Genomic DNA, 17,664 nt, shown 5'->3' with positions numbered 1-17,664 from the left:
AGAGCGCTTGTCTAGCATGCTTGAGGCACTGGGGTACATCCCCAGCACTGCAACATAAAATTAAAAAGCGTAAAGCTTAATTATTTGCTGGAATTCTGTGTTAAGCTTCGGGGATATTGGCAGTACTTTTTCGCCTTATATGAGATTTGGAGGGCAATCTCCATACTACTCACATGGCTGGAACTGCTTTTAATTGTCAACAAACACATCTTGTCAACAACAGATCTGGGCTGTCCGTCGCCATGATACCCTAAGGGTTCCACACCTTAAATGTGCTTGGTGCCAAACGAGACGTGTTCCAAATACAAAATGCACGCTGGGTTTGCATTAGGGGCGTTTCTCCTTATGCACAGGAAAAAATAACAGTGTCTCAGTAATTTTTTAATGTTAGGATTATGTAATGAAATGATTGAAATTTTTCTTTTCCTTTTTGTTATTTTTTGGTCTTGCTCCTAAAATTACAATTTCACGTACGTACTACACATTTATACTGGGCAGTGCTGTTCGGTGCTGCCCTGAATTGTGGAGGAGCCTGTTTTTCATGGGTGACTGATAATTTTTTGGTTCACTGTGGTTTGCCCATAAATACACACTTTGCCCACTACCCCTTCCCCCCAGTATAAGAAAGGGAAGTAAAAGAAAGGTTGAAGGAACTAAATGTCTAGTGCCTTCTGCAGAGATCTGGCATTTTTTCAGAATATGGGCAGTAATACCAGTTATTCCTTGTTTGTAAACATTTGAAATTCAAAAAGCATCTGCTTAGCAAATGTGAAATCTGAGAGAGCTCTGGATTCTAGGCCTCATGCTGTGCTGTGCTGGACAAGCCATTCATGTTACTGGACCTTAGTTTCTTAATGTAAACCTTCATAGAACAGTGCTTTTATATCCTGAAAACTTTGTGTAATTACCTGGCAATATGATATTCATATGTCACTGTCACTACTCCCCAGGTGAATCTGTTTAATGAAATGAAGTGCATAGATACAGTGACCGTCCCTTCAGCACCAAATTTATCTTTAAAATTAGAGGTTGGACATAGTGGCATCTGACGGGCCTTGCAGTATCAATATCCTGTGATTCCAACTGTCCATGTTTTTACTGTGACATTGAGTGCACTGCCTGAAGATTTTGACTGAAATTCAAGAATCATAAGTTTAGGCCATTTCCTCCTATCACTTTTGGGTGAAATCTAGGAATGGAGACTTTTTTTCTTTTATGCTATTTTCTTTTTGGATGAAATTAGTTGTGGTGGTGGGACTGAACCCCAGTGCCTCATACAGGACAGACAGCCCTCAACCCTGAGCTGTACCCTCTACCTCATCCTATTTTCTGTGTGTTAGAATAAGGTATTCTGCCTGGAATCTACATTAACTGTACAACAGGCCTGAGCAAGTCAATCCATTTCTTTCACAAATGGTCCAGTGAACATTCATTTAGCTATTCCCTGAGTTTATCATCCCACAGCTCTGCTTTTAGAAAGATGTGCTGTGTTATTTTTGTGACTGCTGTATAAGCTAGAAGTCATGTGCTTTTGCAGTTATTGCTCAATAGATTGTCTTAGAACCCTAATTCCCCTTCAGATAGAAAGAACATATCTGAGTTAACTAATTCTGTTCTTTGAAAATATGCTGAAGAAATTAGTCTTAAATGTTTTAAGGTAAACAAAAGGGAATATTCATTTAATAAAATAGCTGATACGACATCTGGTTGGTGTTGACAGTTTTAGGAGAATTGAAAGTTTTATGTAGTTTTACTTGCAAACTATTTGCATTAGCAAATAAGGTTTACATGTTTGTGAATTTGGTTTTCATGTTGAGTTTTCAAGTGTTCAGAAAGGGAAGAAATTCTGTAGAAATTTCACATACTTGTTCTCACTGTTTTTGGAGATAAGTTGCTATTCCTTAACTGGAGTATTTAACTCTGCTAAGGCAGTGGTTTTCAATGGGGGAGGACTTTGTTTCCTTGGGCGATATTGGCAATGTCTAAGATAGTGTTAGTGTCACATTGAGGGCAGACGTGTGCTGCTGGCATATGTTGGATAGGCCCCAGGGATACTGCTAAACATCCTGCAGTGCAGTGGACAGTTCTTTGTAATGCAGAATTACCCAGTCCCAAATGTTAGTTTAGGACCGCTGGTTTAAGGAAAAAACTGACACTGTCTCCTGCATTTAAAGGAGGCCTACTGGATGGTGAACACATCTTAATAAGGAGTGAAAGAGGACTTAGAGAAAACATACTGTTCTTAAGAAATTTCTAATGAGAGAAACAAATGTCTTTGAGAAGTGACAGAAAGGTACCATGCCAGTAAAAATGCATAATATTGCTTAGATCTCAGGAATTACTGTGTTAACAAGGCTTCAAAAAGATTAGGCAGTGTTTATGCTGATGCATATACAGGCATTCACAATGAAATCTACAGTAAAGTAGAAATTGTACAGTGAAAATGATGGGAAAAATCATTGGAAAGTCTAGAATCAGGATGTAAACTCTGGATGTTGCTTTTAAATTGGAGAAGCAAAAACAAGCGAACAAAAACAACCACATCAAAAACAAACAAGCAAAACAGAAACACTACTGTTTTCTTTAAAGACCTTTTTTTTTTTTTTTTTAATGCCAAGCTATTGAGAAAAATGGATCTCTGATTATTTACTAGCTGGGGAGAACATTTTAGTTTTTTTAGCCTCAATTTACTAATGTGTGAAATTGCTATGTAACACTCACTGTGTTTGTGATAAAAATGATGTAAAAATCCTTTGTAATTGTTAATAACAAAAGACAGTGATGATAAACAAACCTATCTGAGTAGATAGGAAACAATGTGCTTTACTTTCTTTCGTTTTCCTAAATTTTGTCTAGCTTCAGACTCCTGGGTTTTATATTCTCTAGTGTAGTATTTTGTGTGGGAGTGAAATTTGAACTCAGGCTTTGTGCTTGGAAAGCAAATGCTTTACTACTTGAGCCACATCTCCAGTCTGTTTTGTTGTGGTTATTTTGGAGATGGGGTCTTGAGAACTATTTGCTCAGGCTAGAGTTGAATCATGATCCTCCTGATCTCAGCCTCTCAAGTAGCTAGGATTATAGGCATGAACTACTGGCATCTGTCTTGTAGTGTGGTAATTATGTATAGAGCTAACATTGCATATCTAAACGTTTCTTATTTTCCAAACAATTCTTACAAGATAAAAGAAAAAAAAAACTCTTTAAATTTGCACTTGGCAATACTTAAACATTTGCTCCAACAGTTTGTAAGTCAAGTTTCCAAAGATAAGAAAAGTGCCTGGTGGGCATGTGCTGCCTGGGCATAAAGCAAAATTCATGTGGTTTTTGTTCCCCATTGACTGGTACCAGGACATAATCACATAGGTCTTAGCTATTTGAGCTGTGTCCAGGACATAATTGTTTATGAGTAATATACATTTGAAAAAGCATGTTGAAATACCAGATCTTTTGCAATTTGGCTTAAATAGAACTGTTGCTTAAGTAGAATGTTTGTCAGTTTGATTTTTCAAAGTGATTTACTGTAGAGGAGCTGGAAAATCCTCCATTTAGAACTCTGCTCTCACTTCCACTGGACAAGTAGAATAAAGTAGTGGCTGAGATGTATGGGATACAAGGGGTGTCTGTGGTGACAGGAATAGGGGCCAAAGAGAAATAGAAAGTTGATGTTTTTGGTAACCATTCTGCCAGGAACCCATCTGCTCTACACAGGACCTTCAAATCCTGAAGTGCATTGAAAGGAGAAAGTTCATTTTTTGCCAACACTTCCTGTTTCAATAGGGAAATGGAAGAGTAAGATTGTTGTTTCCTTTCTCTCCATCTCCCTTTCTCTACACAGTAACTGCGAACTCCTACTAAAACAATCTAGATTGGTGAATTTTGAGTTAAATACTAAATTCCTTTGAAATGAATTGTAGTATTTTCTTCAATATTTACTAAATTGAGTTTTAAAAATAGTTTCCATTTAAAAATTCAAGTAATTTTCATTTCCTTGAAAATGAATGTCTAAACATTTTGATATACTTTCAAGTAAATGATGAATGCTTATGTTATAGATACATGAAAGAAATCTTAATAAATAAGGAGACAGCTCCATATATTCTTTTTTCACAGTTTCACACTATGTAAATGGATGAGGGCATGACCTTTTTATTTGTTGGTTGCCTTTTGTCTTTAGTCACAGTTTTGGATTAAGCTTTATGTTTTATTTTAAGAACATTGACCCAGGGAGTCAGGAGACACGGGTTTTATTAGAACTGTCACAAAGTAATTGTAGAACCTTGGACAAACCACCTCATCACTTTAGACTTCAGTTTCTTGTATAAAGTGAGGAGAAGTTTAGATTAAAGATCTGTATGGTATCCAATGGTGGTAAAATGCAACTTCTGAATTTCCTTTGTTTTGAAAAGAGTAGATTTTTAAAGTCCTGAAATGACCATTTTTGAAGTGCCATCTCCTGCATGTGTTTTCCCCTGTGGCATTGTCCTTTCTTCTGGTAGTGCTCCTGACATAAGCCCTTGACGCTGCCTTCCTTTTTGCTTATGCCTGTGTTGTGCTAATTTTAGAAACCCTTTTCATTGTTGAAGGTTTTTTTTTTTTCACATCTCTTAAAATGAAGAGCTCAAATGTGGAATCTACAAATACACAGGCCACTCAAGGCTGGGTCTGATTCTTCCTTGCTATTGGTGTTTTTTCCCCCACAGGAAGTAGATTAACTGAGTTTAAATCCTGTACCCTTTCTGTTCTGCTGTTTGGAAGAGAGTGTGATGTTCTGAACACAGCATCGAGCATCGGAGGATTGGAGTGCTGACTGTCATTTACTAGGTCCTCATAGTATTCTTAGGCCAGTCATTTAACCTCATTAAGTCTTAGTTTCTCTTTTCTAATAAAGATGTCCTTGTCTCCTGCCCAAGAGGCTGTGAGAATCTAGTCATGTGATAGAACTGAAAATGTTTTCTATACAAGGTTATTTTTATTTATTTATTTTTTGCTGGAGATTGAATCTATGGCCTCATGCATGTTAGGCATGACCTATGTCCCCAACCCCTTTGGGGTTTTTTTTGAGATAGGGTCTCCCTAATTTTGCAAGGGCAAGCCTCAAATTTTTGATGCTACCTCCCAAGTAGCTGGGATTATAGGTGTGCACACAATGCTTGGCCTAAATTTACATTCTTATTGTAGTTACTTCCACCCCACTCCAGCATTAAATGCACTCTAAATCAGTTAAAAGAGCATTGATTGAATACCTGCTATGAGGAAAAGAAGTAAGGAGCTCACAGTGAGGTTGGGGATTTATACAAAGTTAAGTGATAAGTACTGGTAAATGTACAGCATAAACTGCTGTGGAAATTTGGAGAGATTATTTCTGGTGGGAGGTGTTTGACATCACTACATTTCTTGCGTTCATTTTGGAGGTTCTTATGTGTTTAAAAGGCATTCTTGGACTTAGGCTTGTTACATGTCAGTTCCATTTGATTCATAAATACATTAACTTGTTTGTTTTCTGTAAGTTAGAAACTATTCCTTTCTCTTTTTTTCTTTTTAAGATAATTCTAACCCTTGTTGTCATTTTGTAATTTAATGAGATTTACTATCTTTCCCACCTTCTGGCTTATTAACACAAATTATCAGTTATTATTTTTTTTTGTTGTTGGACTGGGGTTTGAATTCAGCTTCATGCTTGCAAAACAGTCCCTCTCTCCTGAGCCACCCTTCTAGTCCATTTTGCTCTTGTTATTGTAGAGATGGGGGTCTTGTGAACTATTTGCCTGGACTGGCTTTAAACCACGATCTTCCTGTTCTCAGCCTCCCAAGTAGCTAGGATTATGGGTGTGAGCCACCGGCACCAGTTTATTAGGTACATTTTGAATAGGGTTTATCCTTTCATGGGTATTTCTTAAGATATCCTTCAAGATGGGCTTTGATTTTTTATGTGTCACTTTTCAGTAGCGTGTGCTCATCCACAATGTTTGAGCATTGTATGGAGGCTTCTGTGAAGCAAGAACATACCTGTAGCTTTTCTAATTCTTAAGGCCTGCCATTCCTGCTCAGGAGACCACAGAGCTTTCCTGCCTGTCCCATACTTTGGTCTCAGGACTTTATGAGGTTGAGGTCCACTTGATGGTGGGATTGGCTGTATTTGTTTCCTTGTTGGCAGTCAAGTGTATCTATCTCCCTTAATTAGTCATCCTGACACCTCCCCACCCTTTTTTTCCCTTAAAGCTTAGACACAAATATTTGCTTTTCTGTTCTTTTTTTTTTGTAGAAACTTCCTGTGGCCTTTGTGTGTTTGTATCCCTGGTGTCTAGCTATAACAGTAAGTTACTTGTATGTGTATACAATTCCTATTTTTCTTTGAAGGAAAACTTCTTTTTTGGTACTTGGAAACCTGGCAGGAGGATGGTGATTTTGAGGCCAGCCTAGGCTATACAGCCAGACCCTTTCTCCCTGCTCTCCCCTCCCCCCCCAAAAAGGAATTTTTGACATTTGTAAGATATGTAAAGAAACTGCAGCATCAGTGTCTGTGAGAATAGCGTGTGGTGAAGTAGGGAATACTTGTGTTAGGAGTGACTTCTAGCTGGGGTACTCATCTTTGAAGGAGTGAACGCACTTTTACCTCTTTTCTCCGGGTTGGTGTTAATCTGAAAGCTGTTGCTTTTCCTCCCTTCTCTTTGTATTAGGACTCATGGCTCCTCCTTCAGTGCAAATAATTATAGAATGAGATTGCTATAGTTACTGTTTGTTAAGTCAAGTACACTGTTTTTAGACAGGAAGTATGTATGCATTTGTTAGACTCTGGATAGCAGAAATAGATCTTTGTTATTTTTGTGTATTTGTAGATATAAGGTATAGGAAGAATTTATATTAAAATATTGAGGTCATATTGACTTTAGAATTTATCTTCATTTTATTTTCCCATTTCCTTTATCATTATTTGTATCATAATTCCACATAAAAGTAATATTGGAGGCTGGGCATGTTGGTGCATGCCTGTATTCCCAGTTATCCAGGAGGGGATGATCAGGAGTATTGTGGTTTGAGGCCAGCCATCAAAAAACTATTGAGACTCCATCTCAATAAACAATCTAGGCATAGTGGCTCATGCCTGTAATGGTTTGATCTGGCAAAATGAGAGACTATTTGAAAACTAACTAAAGCAAAAAAGGCTAGAGGCACAGCTCAAGTGGTAGAGTGCCTGCCTAGCAAGTGTGAGGTCCTGAGTTTAAAACTCCAGTACTGCCAAAAAAGTAGTATATAATACTGAAAACCATTAGTAAAAAAATAATTCTTAATCCTGCCACCCAGTGACAATCACTTATACTCTCCCTATAAGTTTTCTAGATATACTTCTTTAACTTTGTTAGCCATATTGGTAATATTCACTAATCAACCTATCAAATATCACCAATTACTTCTTCAAAGAACCAAAGATCAGTGCAGTCGAAACAGCCCTCTCTGTATGAGGACATTCCTGATACTCACACATTTGTATTAGTTCCTTACCAACTTTTGTGCATATAACTCCTTAGCACTCCTGGTGAACTTAACCCATCATGTGAGAGTCTCTGGAGGAAAGCTCATGCACAGGTTTGCAAGTCTCCATATGGCCCTTAGGCCTTGTTAACTATTTGAATGGCTTAAATAAGGCACCACCAGCTGTGTAGATCCCTTCTGCTGGCATGAACAGAGGTCCCAGTTGTAATTTTATACAATTCATTGTGTAATATCAAACCAGAAATATTTATCTAAGTTTTATAATATTAGAGCGTGTAGTACTTTAGGTTTTTTTCCCCAGTGCTGAGTACCTGTTAGTCTTCCATGATTACTTTAGTACCCTGACACCTGGGCAGTGATGATGCCTGTCAGTTCTGCCTCCCAGATCTTTCTTTCCCATGACCCTACACCTTTGACCCTGAACTTATTGCCTTATTTTAGGTTTTAATTTCTTTTCAGTGTGTTATAGAAGCTGGTGGATTACATTCTTTCCTTTCTCTCTTAATCATAATGTTGTAGTGTTTTTTTGCCCATTTGTGAGGCTTCTTACCTGCTTTTCTTCATTTGTTGCCACTTCTAATTATTTACTTTCGAAAATTAGCAAACTTCATATTCGCAGAAAACAAGCTTTATGAGCATTATGATGTCTCATCTTAAGTGTTTTTGTTGATGCTGTGGACACACGCGCACACACACACACACACACACACACACACACTCCTTTAAATTTGTACCACTCTAGATGTTCTGTGAATGATGTTTTCCTGTGTCTTTCTACATTTTTTTGCTATGCAATATAGGTGTATTAAAAATTCCACCTTCTCCCTGAATGTTTGGTCTTCAGGCCCTTCCTTCACCATGTGTTCTTAGCTCTTAGAATTGTTTTCATAGTGTTTGGTGCTGCATTAATGACAGATAAATGGTGTATTAATGCTGTATTTTTCCTCCTTGTTTTGCAGGTAATGTGGCTTTAGATAATCTACAGATAAAAGAAAATGCTCTGGTAAGTTTTTTTATTTAAATTATGCTAAAAATTCAGTTAATTTGGTAAGCTCTTAGAAACCACTGGTTACTAGGCATCTGGTATCAGATGCCAGATAAAGTGATTGAATCACTAAGAGAAGGATCATGTATTTAAGTATTTGCCATAGGAAAATCTGAAATTAAAGATACAGAGTTTTTTTTTCCTAATGATCAAAATAGTATGCTTTGAAAAATGGAATGTTTTTCTATAACCTAATTTGTCTATAGAGCTTTGTAGTGTACATTTTTCTGAGTGGAATTTCTTTTCAAAATTATCCTTACATGTTTTTCAGGTAAATAAGGCCTTGATATTAACAAGCTACCTAATAAATACTTGCACTTTTGGAGATACTGTATGGATAGTCTAGCCTTGTGGTAATATTAAGAGGTAAAAGAGAACTTTTTACTCTCACTTCAGAAAGTCATTTCATCCCTAACTACTGAGCTGAAAGCAAAACCACACCCCTCCCCCAGTTAGGTTTAAATTTATGCTATTGTGCTTGCGTTTATTTTGTGACGTAATTTTTTTAAATTAAAGTTTCAGGTTTCTAAACTAAAGCAGATACCTTAAAAGCAACTGAGGCCAATAGGAAAAGGGGAACAGGTACTAGAGAAAAGGTTAGATCAAAAAGAATTAACCTAGAAGGTAACACCCTCACACAGGAAATCAATGTGAGTCAATGCCCTGTATAGCTATCCTTATCTCAACCAGCAAAAACCCTTGTCCTTTCCTGTTATTGCTTATACTCTCTCTACAACAAAATTAGAAATAAGGGCAAAATAGTTTCTGCTGGGTATTGAGGGGGTGAGGGGGAGAGGGAGGGGGTGGGGGCAGGGAGGAGAAATGAACCAAGCCTTGTATGCACATATGAATAATAAAAGAAAAAGGAAAAAAAAAAGTTTCAGGTTTCTGAAAATGAAGAAAATTAAGAAAAAATTGAGAAATTTCCAGTTTCCTGATGTCCTTGAGTTTCAGTATAACCATCCTAGAGTAGAGTTAACTGTCCAGCAGCAGTGTATCTGTGTCTTTGTTGCTAGACTGAGATGAAAAGGAGAGCCTGGCACACAGCAGTACTCAAATTAGTTAATTCTTCTTTCTCTCTCTTTGAGAGAGAAAGCATGCCAAGTTTTAAAATTTTATCTAAAAATTTAGAAATGTTGCTAGAGATTGGAATAAAGCTTATTTTTCTTAATTTCTGATTTTTTTTTTTTTTTTACAAAAATCAGCATAAATAGAATTGTGGGAACAGGATACTTAGAAGAGAAATTAAACACCATGCTAGTCTAATTGGAATGTTGGTTATAATTAAATGTAATAAAATATTTTATAATTTATGTTTTCTGTGAATTCAAACTAGCCTCCTTTTTCCATTTTGTCAGATTCGTGAAGTTTTAATTTGGTACAGTTCTTTACATTTTTTTGTTTGAAAATTGCTTCAGGAGTATAAAAAAGAGAATGAGACCAAATTTTTAGAAATAAGCAGTTTCTGGTTTGTACCCTGTGTTAGGTGAATTCTTTTTTTTAAATTTTATTTTATCATTTTTACATTTACTCATACATGTATACGTTGTTTGGGCTACCTCCCCCCAGGTGAATTCTTTTATATTTATTTTTTCTATCTCCTCGGTGGGTAGAGCTGCTTTCTTGTTGCCATTGGTTTGCAAAAGACTTTTCTCAGCAACTGTCATTATTTCATTCCATTCCTGTTTACTTAGGATGCAGGAGTAATCAGATGATCAGGTAAACTCATTATTTTAGCTCATTGTAACCTGACAAACCATATTTCAGGTGCCAGATTTCCAGAGCACTCATATACATTAAGATAGCACCTAGCAGAAGGTTTACTGACTGGTTAAATTTCTAATAATTCTGAAGACTTAGCTGATCATCACAAGTACCAGTTACTATTTAGTACTCTGAATAAAGTCATTTGATCTTTCTGATAGTTTGGAACCTACCTGAGTGAAAATTTGTTATTGTTTGGCCTGTGTTGTAACCTAACTAAATGAAATGGTCATTTAGTAAATAACATGTTGGGAATCGACCATATCGTGTTAAATTGCTCCATTTATTCATTTACTAAATATTTTATTTGAGAGGGAATTGTTCTGTCATTGTTTTCAACTGATTTGTGTGAAGGACTATTTGTCTTCTTGCTGTAGCATTTCAGACAGTGTCCTTCTGTTCTTGGACTCATCTTTTGATTTGATTTGTTGCAAGTAATCGGTTTATTTAATCACTTTATTTACAGATGTTTTTTTGTTTTTCTTATTTATAATTTTACTTCTTTTGTGAATTCTTTCTGCAAAATGAAAGTTTAGTAAAAACATTTTTAGCTATAAAATGTATCCTGTATTAGTTACTCAAATAAGGAAAATTTGCTTTTTGTTCATTTTTAGAAGTATATTTAAATGATGAGCAAAGTAAGTTTTTGGAGTGCTTAATAATTTAAGACGTCTTTTAAATGTTTTTTTCCTTCTGAAGAGTGAATTAGATGTTCCTTTTAAAGTCAAGGCTGGCCAAATTGGTAAGTACTTTACTCTTCATTTGAATTATCCTCAGTCCTTTTAGTTTTTTATTTTGCCTGTGCTGTTTAATCTAAGAAACTTTATTCATTTGACCAAAAGTATTAGAGGTTTTTGGGTTATGTTAATTTCAGAGTTTTTAGCCTAATATATATTGTATATATTACAAATTTTATACTTACAAATTTTATTAACTAATTTTTAAATTAAGCTGATTTCCCTCATGTTTTGTTCAACAACCATTTTCACTTGATATATTATGCAGCAATGTGGTATGGAGGAAATGTAAGTGTAGAGTCTTTGCAGCTGAACCCTTAACACTAAGAGCATTCCTAAGCATATATCTTTGCTAGAGAAATTTTTCAATGAGAAATTTAATCTACAAAGTTCTCCTAAGTAGTCCATATTACCTGATTTTTTTACTTAAAAAAAAGTACATATAAAAATTACAACCCTAGATGCCTTCCATGGATGTAACTTTTTGGGTCCATTTTATATTAGTTATATATGTCCTTTTACTGTAAAGGAACATTTTCATGTTTTTGTCACATGAAATTGAAGATATTAACCTGAGAGTTAAAGCATCTCTATGTGATGTACCACTTTTTGTCTGTTAAGTAGTGCTGACTATAGTCAGGTGAGCAGTGCCCTAGAAGTACTGTTGTTGTGCTGCATCCTTAATTGACATCCTAGCAAATAGAAATTACTACCATTCATTCATCATTTTAGTTTGAAATATTTATAAGCACATGCTCTGTACAAGACTATGCAAGTAGCTGTGGGAGCGGCAAGGGTGAATGTGACACCTTTGTCTTTCAGGAATTATTTATTTATTTATTTAAAATTAGACACAGATTGAAATTGTATTTCCAGTATACTGAATGAGTTTTAGTAACTAAAAAACCTGCACTATTCACTATATTCTTGCAGGGAGGTTTAATAATAGCTCAGAATTTATTCTTTTTGCTTTTAAAGTATCAAAGGATTTAGTAGCTTTTCCAGGTTTACTCCCTGAGTTACAAGAGACCCATTACATATAAGGTTGCAAGTATATTTTATTTTACTCTTTTTCTTAGAGCTTGTATATTATATATTAAATTTCTGCTCAAGTTGAAATATTACTCTTACCCTGTAGAGTCATTTTGGCTAAGTAAGCTCAAGTATGGTTTTATTTTCAAAGAGCTATCCATATTTGAGGGTGCCCCTGAGTTATCCTTTTACTTAAATTTTAAAAAATAGTTCTTGATCTATAAAAGGAGACAGTAACCTAACTAACTGAACTCCAAGACCTTTTTGAGATCCAGGATATAATGAATTATAACAAAGGAGAGAAGAAAACATATAGGGAATTGATACTTTAAAAAATTATATTAATTAAAGGTGTATTTTGTACTTTTTAAAATCTTATCACTAAAAAGTCAACCAAATAAATTTTGCTAGGAGATGACTACAGATAATATCCATTATAAATATGGGTGGTACTGACTAAAATTATCACACTTACAGGCGACTATGAAGTATCTTGTTATTGCCTCTAGACGTCCCGTGACCCTAGAAGCATTTAAGAAACTCAGCAAGTTTATAAGCCAAAGAGAAATTAATTTTTTTTTTAAGCAAACGGGTCTGAACTCAGGGCCTCATGTTTGCTTGCCAGGTGCTCTACAATTTGAGCCATTGCTCCAGCCCTGTTTTGTATTTGATGTTTACAAGATAGGGTCTCACACTGTTTGACAAAATGGATTAAAAAAGAAGATCCAACAATTTGTTGCTTACAGAGATTCATCTCACCGACAGAAATAAGCATATGCTTAGGATGAAAGGCTGGAAGAAGATTTACTAAGCCAGTGGCCCCTGAAAACAGGCAGGAGTAGCAATACTTATCTCTGACAAAGTAGACTTCAAACCTGCATTGATCAAATGAGATAAAGAAGGGCATTCCATACTAATAAAAGGGGAAATAGACCAAAAGGAAATAATAATCATCAATCTGTACGCACCCAATGTCAATGCACCCAATTTCATCAAACATACCCTGAAAGACCTAAAAGCATATATAAACGCCAACACAGTGGTTGTGGGAGACTTTAACACTCCATTATCATCAATAGATAGGTCATCCAAACAAAAAATCAATAAAGAAATCCAAGATGTAAAATATGCAGTAGATCAAATGGACCTAGTAGATGTCTACAGAACATTTCATCCAACCTCTACACAATATACATTCTTCTCAGCAGACCATGGAACCTTCTCCAAAATAGATCATATCCTAGGGCACAAAGCAAGCCTCAGCAAATATAAGAAAATAGAAATAATACCGTGCATACTATCTGATCAGAATGCAGTAAAAGTAGAACTCAACAACAAAAGTAAAGACAAAAAACATGCAAACAGCTGGAAACTAAATAACTCATTACTTAATGAAGAATGGATCATCGATGAAATAAAAGAGGAAATTAAAAAGTTCCTGGAAGTCAATGAAAATGAAAACACAACCTACCGGAACCTGTGGGACACAGCTAAGGCAGTCCTGAGAGGAAAGTTTATAGCCATGAGTGCATATATTAAAAAGATTGCAAGATCCCAAATCAATGACCTAATGATACATCTCAAACTCCTAGAAAAACAAGAACAAGCAAATCCCAAAACAAATAGAAGGAGAGAAATAATAAAAATAAGAGCTGAAATCAACGAAATAGAAACCAAAAAAACCATACAAAGAATTAATGAAACAAAAAGTTGGTTCTTTGAAAAAATAAACAAGATCGATAGACCCCTGGCAAACCTGACTAAAATGAGGAGAGAAAAAAACCCAAATTAGTAGAATCAGGAATGCAAAAGGAGAGATAACAACAAACACCATGGAAGTCCAGGAAATCATCAGAGACTACTTTGAGAACCTATATTCAAATAAACTTGAAAATCTAAAAGAAATGGACAGATTTCTAGATACATATGATCATCCAAAACTGAACCAAGAGGAAATTAATCACCTGAATAGACCTATAACACGAAATGAAATTGAAGCAGCAATCAAGAGTCTCCCCAAAAAGAAAAGTCCAGGACCTGATGGATTCTCTGCTGAATTCTATCAGACCTTTAAAGAAGAACTGATACCAACCCTCCTTAAACTGTTCCACAAAATAGAAAGGGAAGGAAAACTGCCAAACACATTTCATGAATCCAGTATTATACTTATCCCAAAACCAGGCAAAGATACCTCCAAAAAGGAGAACTATAGGCCAATCTCCTTAATGAACATTGATGCAAAAATCCTCAACAAAATAATGGCAAACTGAATTCAGCAAGACATGAAAAAGATTATTCACCATGACCAAGTAGGCTTCATCCCAGGGATGCAGGGGTGGTTCAACATATGAAAATCAATAAACGTAATAAACCACATTAACAGAAGCAAAGACAAAAACCACTTGATCATCTCAATAGATGCAGAAAAAGCCTTTGATAAGATCCAACACCATTTCATGATAAAAGCTCTAAGAAAACTAGGAATAGAAGGAAAGTTCCTCAACATTATAAAAGCTATATATGACAAGCCTACAGCCAGCATTATACTTAATGGAGAAAAACTGAAACCATTCCCTCTAAAATCAGGAACCAGACAAGGATGCCCACTATCTCCACTCCTATTCAACATAGTACTGGAATTCCTAGCCAGAGCAATTAGGCAAGAAGAAGGAATAAAAGGAATACAAATAGGTAAAGAAACTGTCAAAATATCCCTATTTGCAGATGACATGATCCTATACCTTAAATACCCAAAACACTCTACTCAGAAGCTTCTAGACATCATCAATAGCTACAGCAAGGTAGCAGGATATAAAATCAACATAGAAAAATCATTAGCATTTCTATACACTAACAATGAGCAAACGGAAAAAGAATGTATGAAATCAATTCCATTTACAATAGCCTCAAACAAAATCAGATACCTAGGTGTAAACCTAACAAAAGATGTGAATGACCTCTACAAGGAAAACTGTACCCTTCTGAAGAAAGAGATTGAGGGAGACTGTAGAAAGTGGAGAGATCTCCCATGCTTATGGATTGGTAGAATCAACATAGTAAAAATGTCGATACTCCCAAAAGTAATCTACATGTTTAATGCAATTCCCATCAAAATTCCAATGACATTCATTAAAGAGATTGAAAAATCTACTGTTAAATTTATATGGAAACACAAGAGGCCACGAATAGCCAAGGCAATACTCAGTCAAAAGAACAATGTAGGAGGTATCACAACACCTGACTTCAAACTATATTACAAAGCAATAACAATAAAAACAGCATGGTACTGGCACAAAAACAGACATGAAGAACAGTGGAACAGAATAGAGGACCCAGATATGAAGCCAGACAACTATAACCAATTTGTCTTTGACAAAGGAGCTAAAAATATACGATGGAGAAATAGCAGCCTCTTCAACAAAAACTGCTGGGAAAACTGGTTAGCAGTCTGCAAAAAACTGAAACTAGATCCATGTATATCACCCTATACCAAGATTAACTCAAAATGGATCAAGGATCTTAATATCAGACCCCAAACTCTTAAGCTGATACAGGAAAGAGTAGGAAATACTCTGGAGTTAGTAGGTATAGGTAAGAACTTTCTCAATGAAACCCCAGCAGCACAGCAACTAAGAGATAGCATAGATAAATGGGACCTCATAAAACTAAAAAGCTTCTGTTCACCAAAAGAAATGGTCTCTAAACTGAAGAGAACACCCACAGAGTGGGAGAAAATATTTGCCAACTATACATCAGACAAAGGCCTGATAACCAGAATATATAGGGAACTTAAAAAACTAAATTCTCCCAAAACTAATGAACCAATAAAGAAATGGGCATGTGAACTAAACAGAACTTTCTCAAAAGAAGAAATTCAAATGGCCAAAAAACACATGAAAAAATGCTCACCATCTCTAGCAATAAAGGAAATGCAAATTAAAACCACACTAAGATTCCACCTCACCCCTGTTAGAATACCATCATCTGCAACACCACCAACAACAGGTGTTGGCGAGGATGCGGGGAAAAAGGAACCCTCTTACACTGTTGGTGGAAATGTAAACTAGTACAACCACTCTGGAAAAAAATTTGGAGGCTACTTAAAAAGCTAGACATCGATCTACCATTTGATCGAGCAATACCACTCTTGGGGATATACCCAAAACACTGTGACACAGGTTACTCCAGAGGCACCTGCACATCCATGTTTATTGCGGCACTATTCACAATAGCCAAGTTATGGAAACAGCCAAGATGCCCCACCACTGACGAATGGATTAAGAATATATGGTATCTATACACAATGGAATTTTATGCAGCCATGAAGAAGAATGAAATGTTATCATTTGCTGGTAAATGGATGGAATTGGAGAACATCATTCTGAGTGAGGTTAGCCTGGCCCAAAAGACCAAAAATCGTATGTTCTCCCTCATATGTGTGGACATTAGATGAAGGGTAAACACAACAATGGGATTAGACTATGAGCACATGATAAAAGCGAGAGCACACAAGGGAGGGGTGAGGATAGGTAAGACACCTAAAAAACTAGCTAGCATTTGTTGCCCTTAACACAGAGAAACTAAAGCAGATACCTTAAAAGCAACTGAGGCCAATAGGAAAAGGGGAACAGGTACTAGAGAAAAGGTTAGATCAAAAAGAATTAACCTAGAAGGTAACACCCACGCACAGGAAATCAATGTGAGTCAATGCCCTGTATAGCTATCCTTATCTCAACCAGCAAAAACCCTTGTTCCTTCCTATTATTGCTTATACTCTCTCTACAACAAAATTAGAAATAAGGGCAAAATAGTTTCTGCTGGGTATTGGGTGGGGGGAGAGGGAGGGGGCATGGTGGGTGGTAAGGGAGGGGGTGGGGGCAGCGGGGAGAAATGAACCAAGCCTTGTATGCACATATGAATAATAAAAGAAAAAGAAAAAAAAATCAAGTTTAAAACCAGGCAAAATGAATCTTCCCTGTTCCCTGTATTTCGTGAATTCATTGAGCTCTGTTCTTAACATACTTATCTCTTGTAAGTATGGTATGTGTCAATAAATTTTCTTTTAACTTAAAAAAAAAAAAAAAAAACAAGATAGGGTCTCAGGAACTATTTGCGCTGGCTGGCTTTGAACCTGATCCTCCTGATCTCTGCCTCAGAGTAGCTTGAATTGTAGGTATGAGCCACCGGTGCCCGGCTTAAATTCATACTGGAGAAATAATTTGATGTTTTAACCCTGGAAATAAGTTCCCAGGTAACACTGGCTTGGTTACATCATCATCCAGGTGATCAGAATATCCTCTCTTACATAACATTCTTTCTTCAGCTTGGTATATTATCAATTGTATGAACTTTGAGCATCTTTTTTAAAAAAGCTGGTAATTCTAGGGTGACTCATTCATTCACATATGAGTTAAATCAGATTCTTTTCTCCTTAAAGTCTTGGTCACCAGCATCAAGAGAACCAAAGCTTTAAAAGTATCATTATTTTATTACTTTATTATTTTGTGGTACTGGGATTTAAAATCAGGACCCATACCTTGAACCATGCCACCAGCCCTTTTTGTGTTGGGATTTTCAAGATACAGTCTTGCGAAC

The 17,664-nt window shown here is 36.1% G+C and overlaps 1 protein-coding gene across 6 annotated transcripts in view; it reads left to right on the top strand.

Moving 5' to 3' along the window:
- Positions 1–17,664, top strand: part of Vps13c (vacuolar protein sorting 13 homolog C) — a 188,869-nt gene that overhangs the window by 823 nt on the left and 170,382 nt on the right. For all 6 annotated transcript variants that reach the window (XM_074066103.1, XM_074066102.1, XM_074066101.1 and 3 more), the window contains exons 2-3: positions 8,451–8,494; positions 11,000–11,042. In XM_074066103.1, the coding sequence (XP_073922204.1) occupies positions 8,451–8,494; positions 11,000–11,042 (87 nt within the window). The remainder of the gene's footprint in view (positions 1–8,450; positions 8,495–10,999; positions 11,043–17,664) is intronic.

The sequence above is a fragment of the Castor canadensis genome, chromosome 2, assembly GCF_047511655.1.
Source record: "Castor canadensis chromosome 2, mCasCan1.hap1v2, whole genome shotgun sequence".
Taxonomy (NCBI): Eukaryota; Metazoa; Chordata; class Mammalia; order Rodentia; family Castoridae; genus Castor; species Castor canadensis.
Note: the sequence above shows the minus strand (reverse complement) of the source record. Positions and strands in the feature narration are given on the sequence as shown.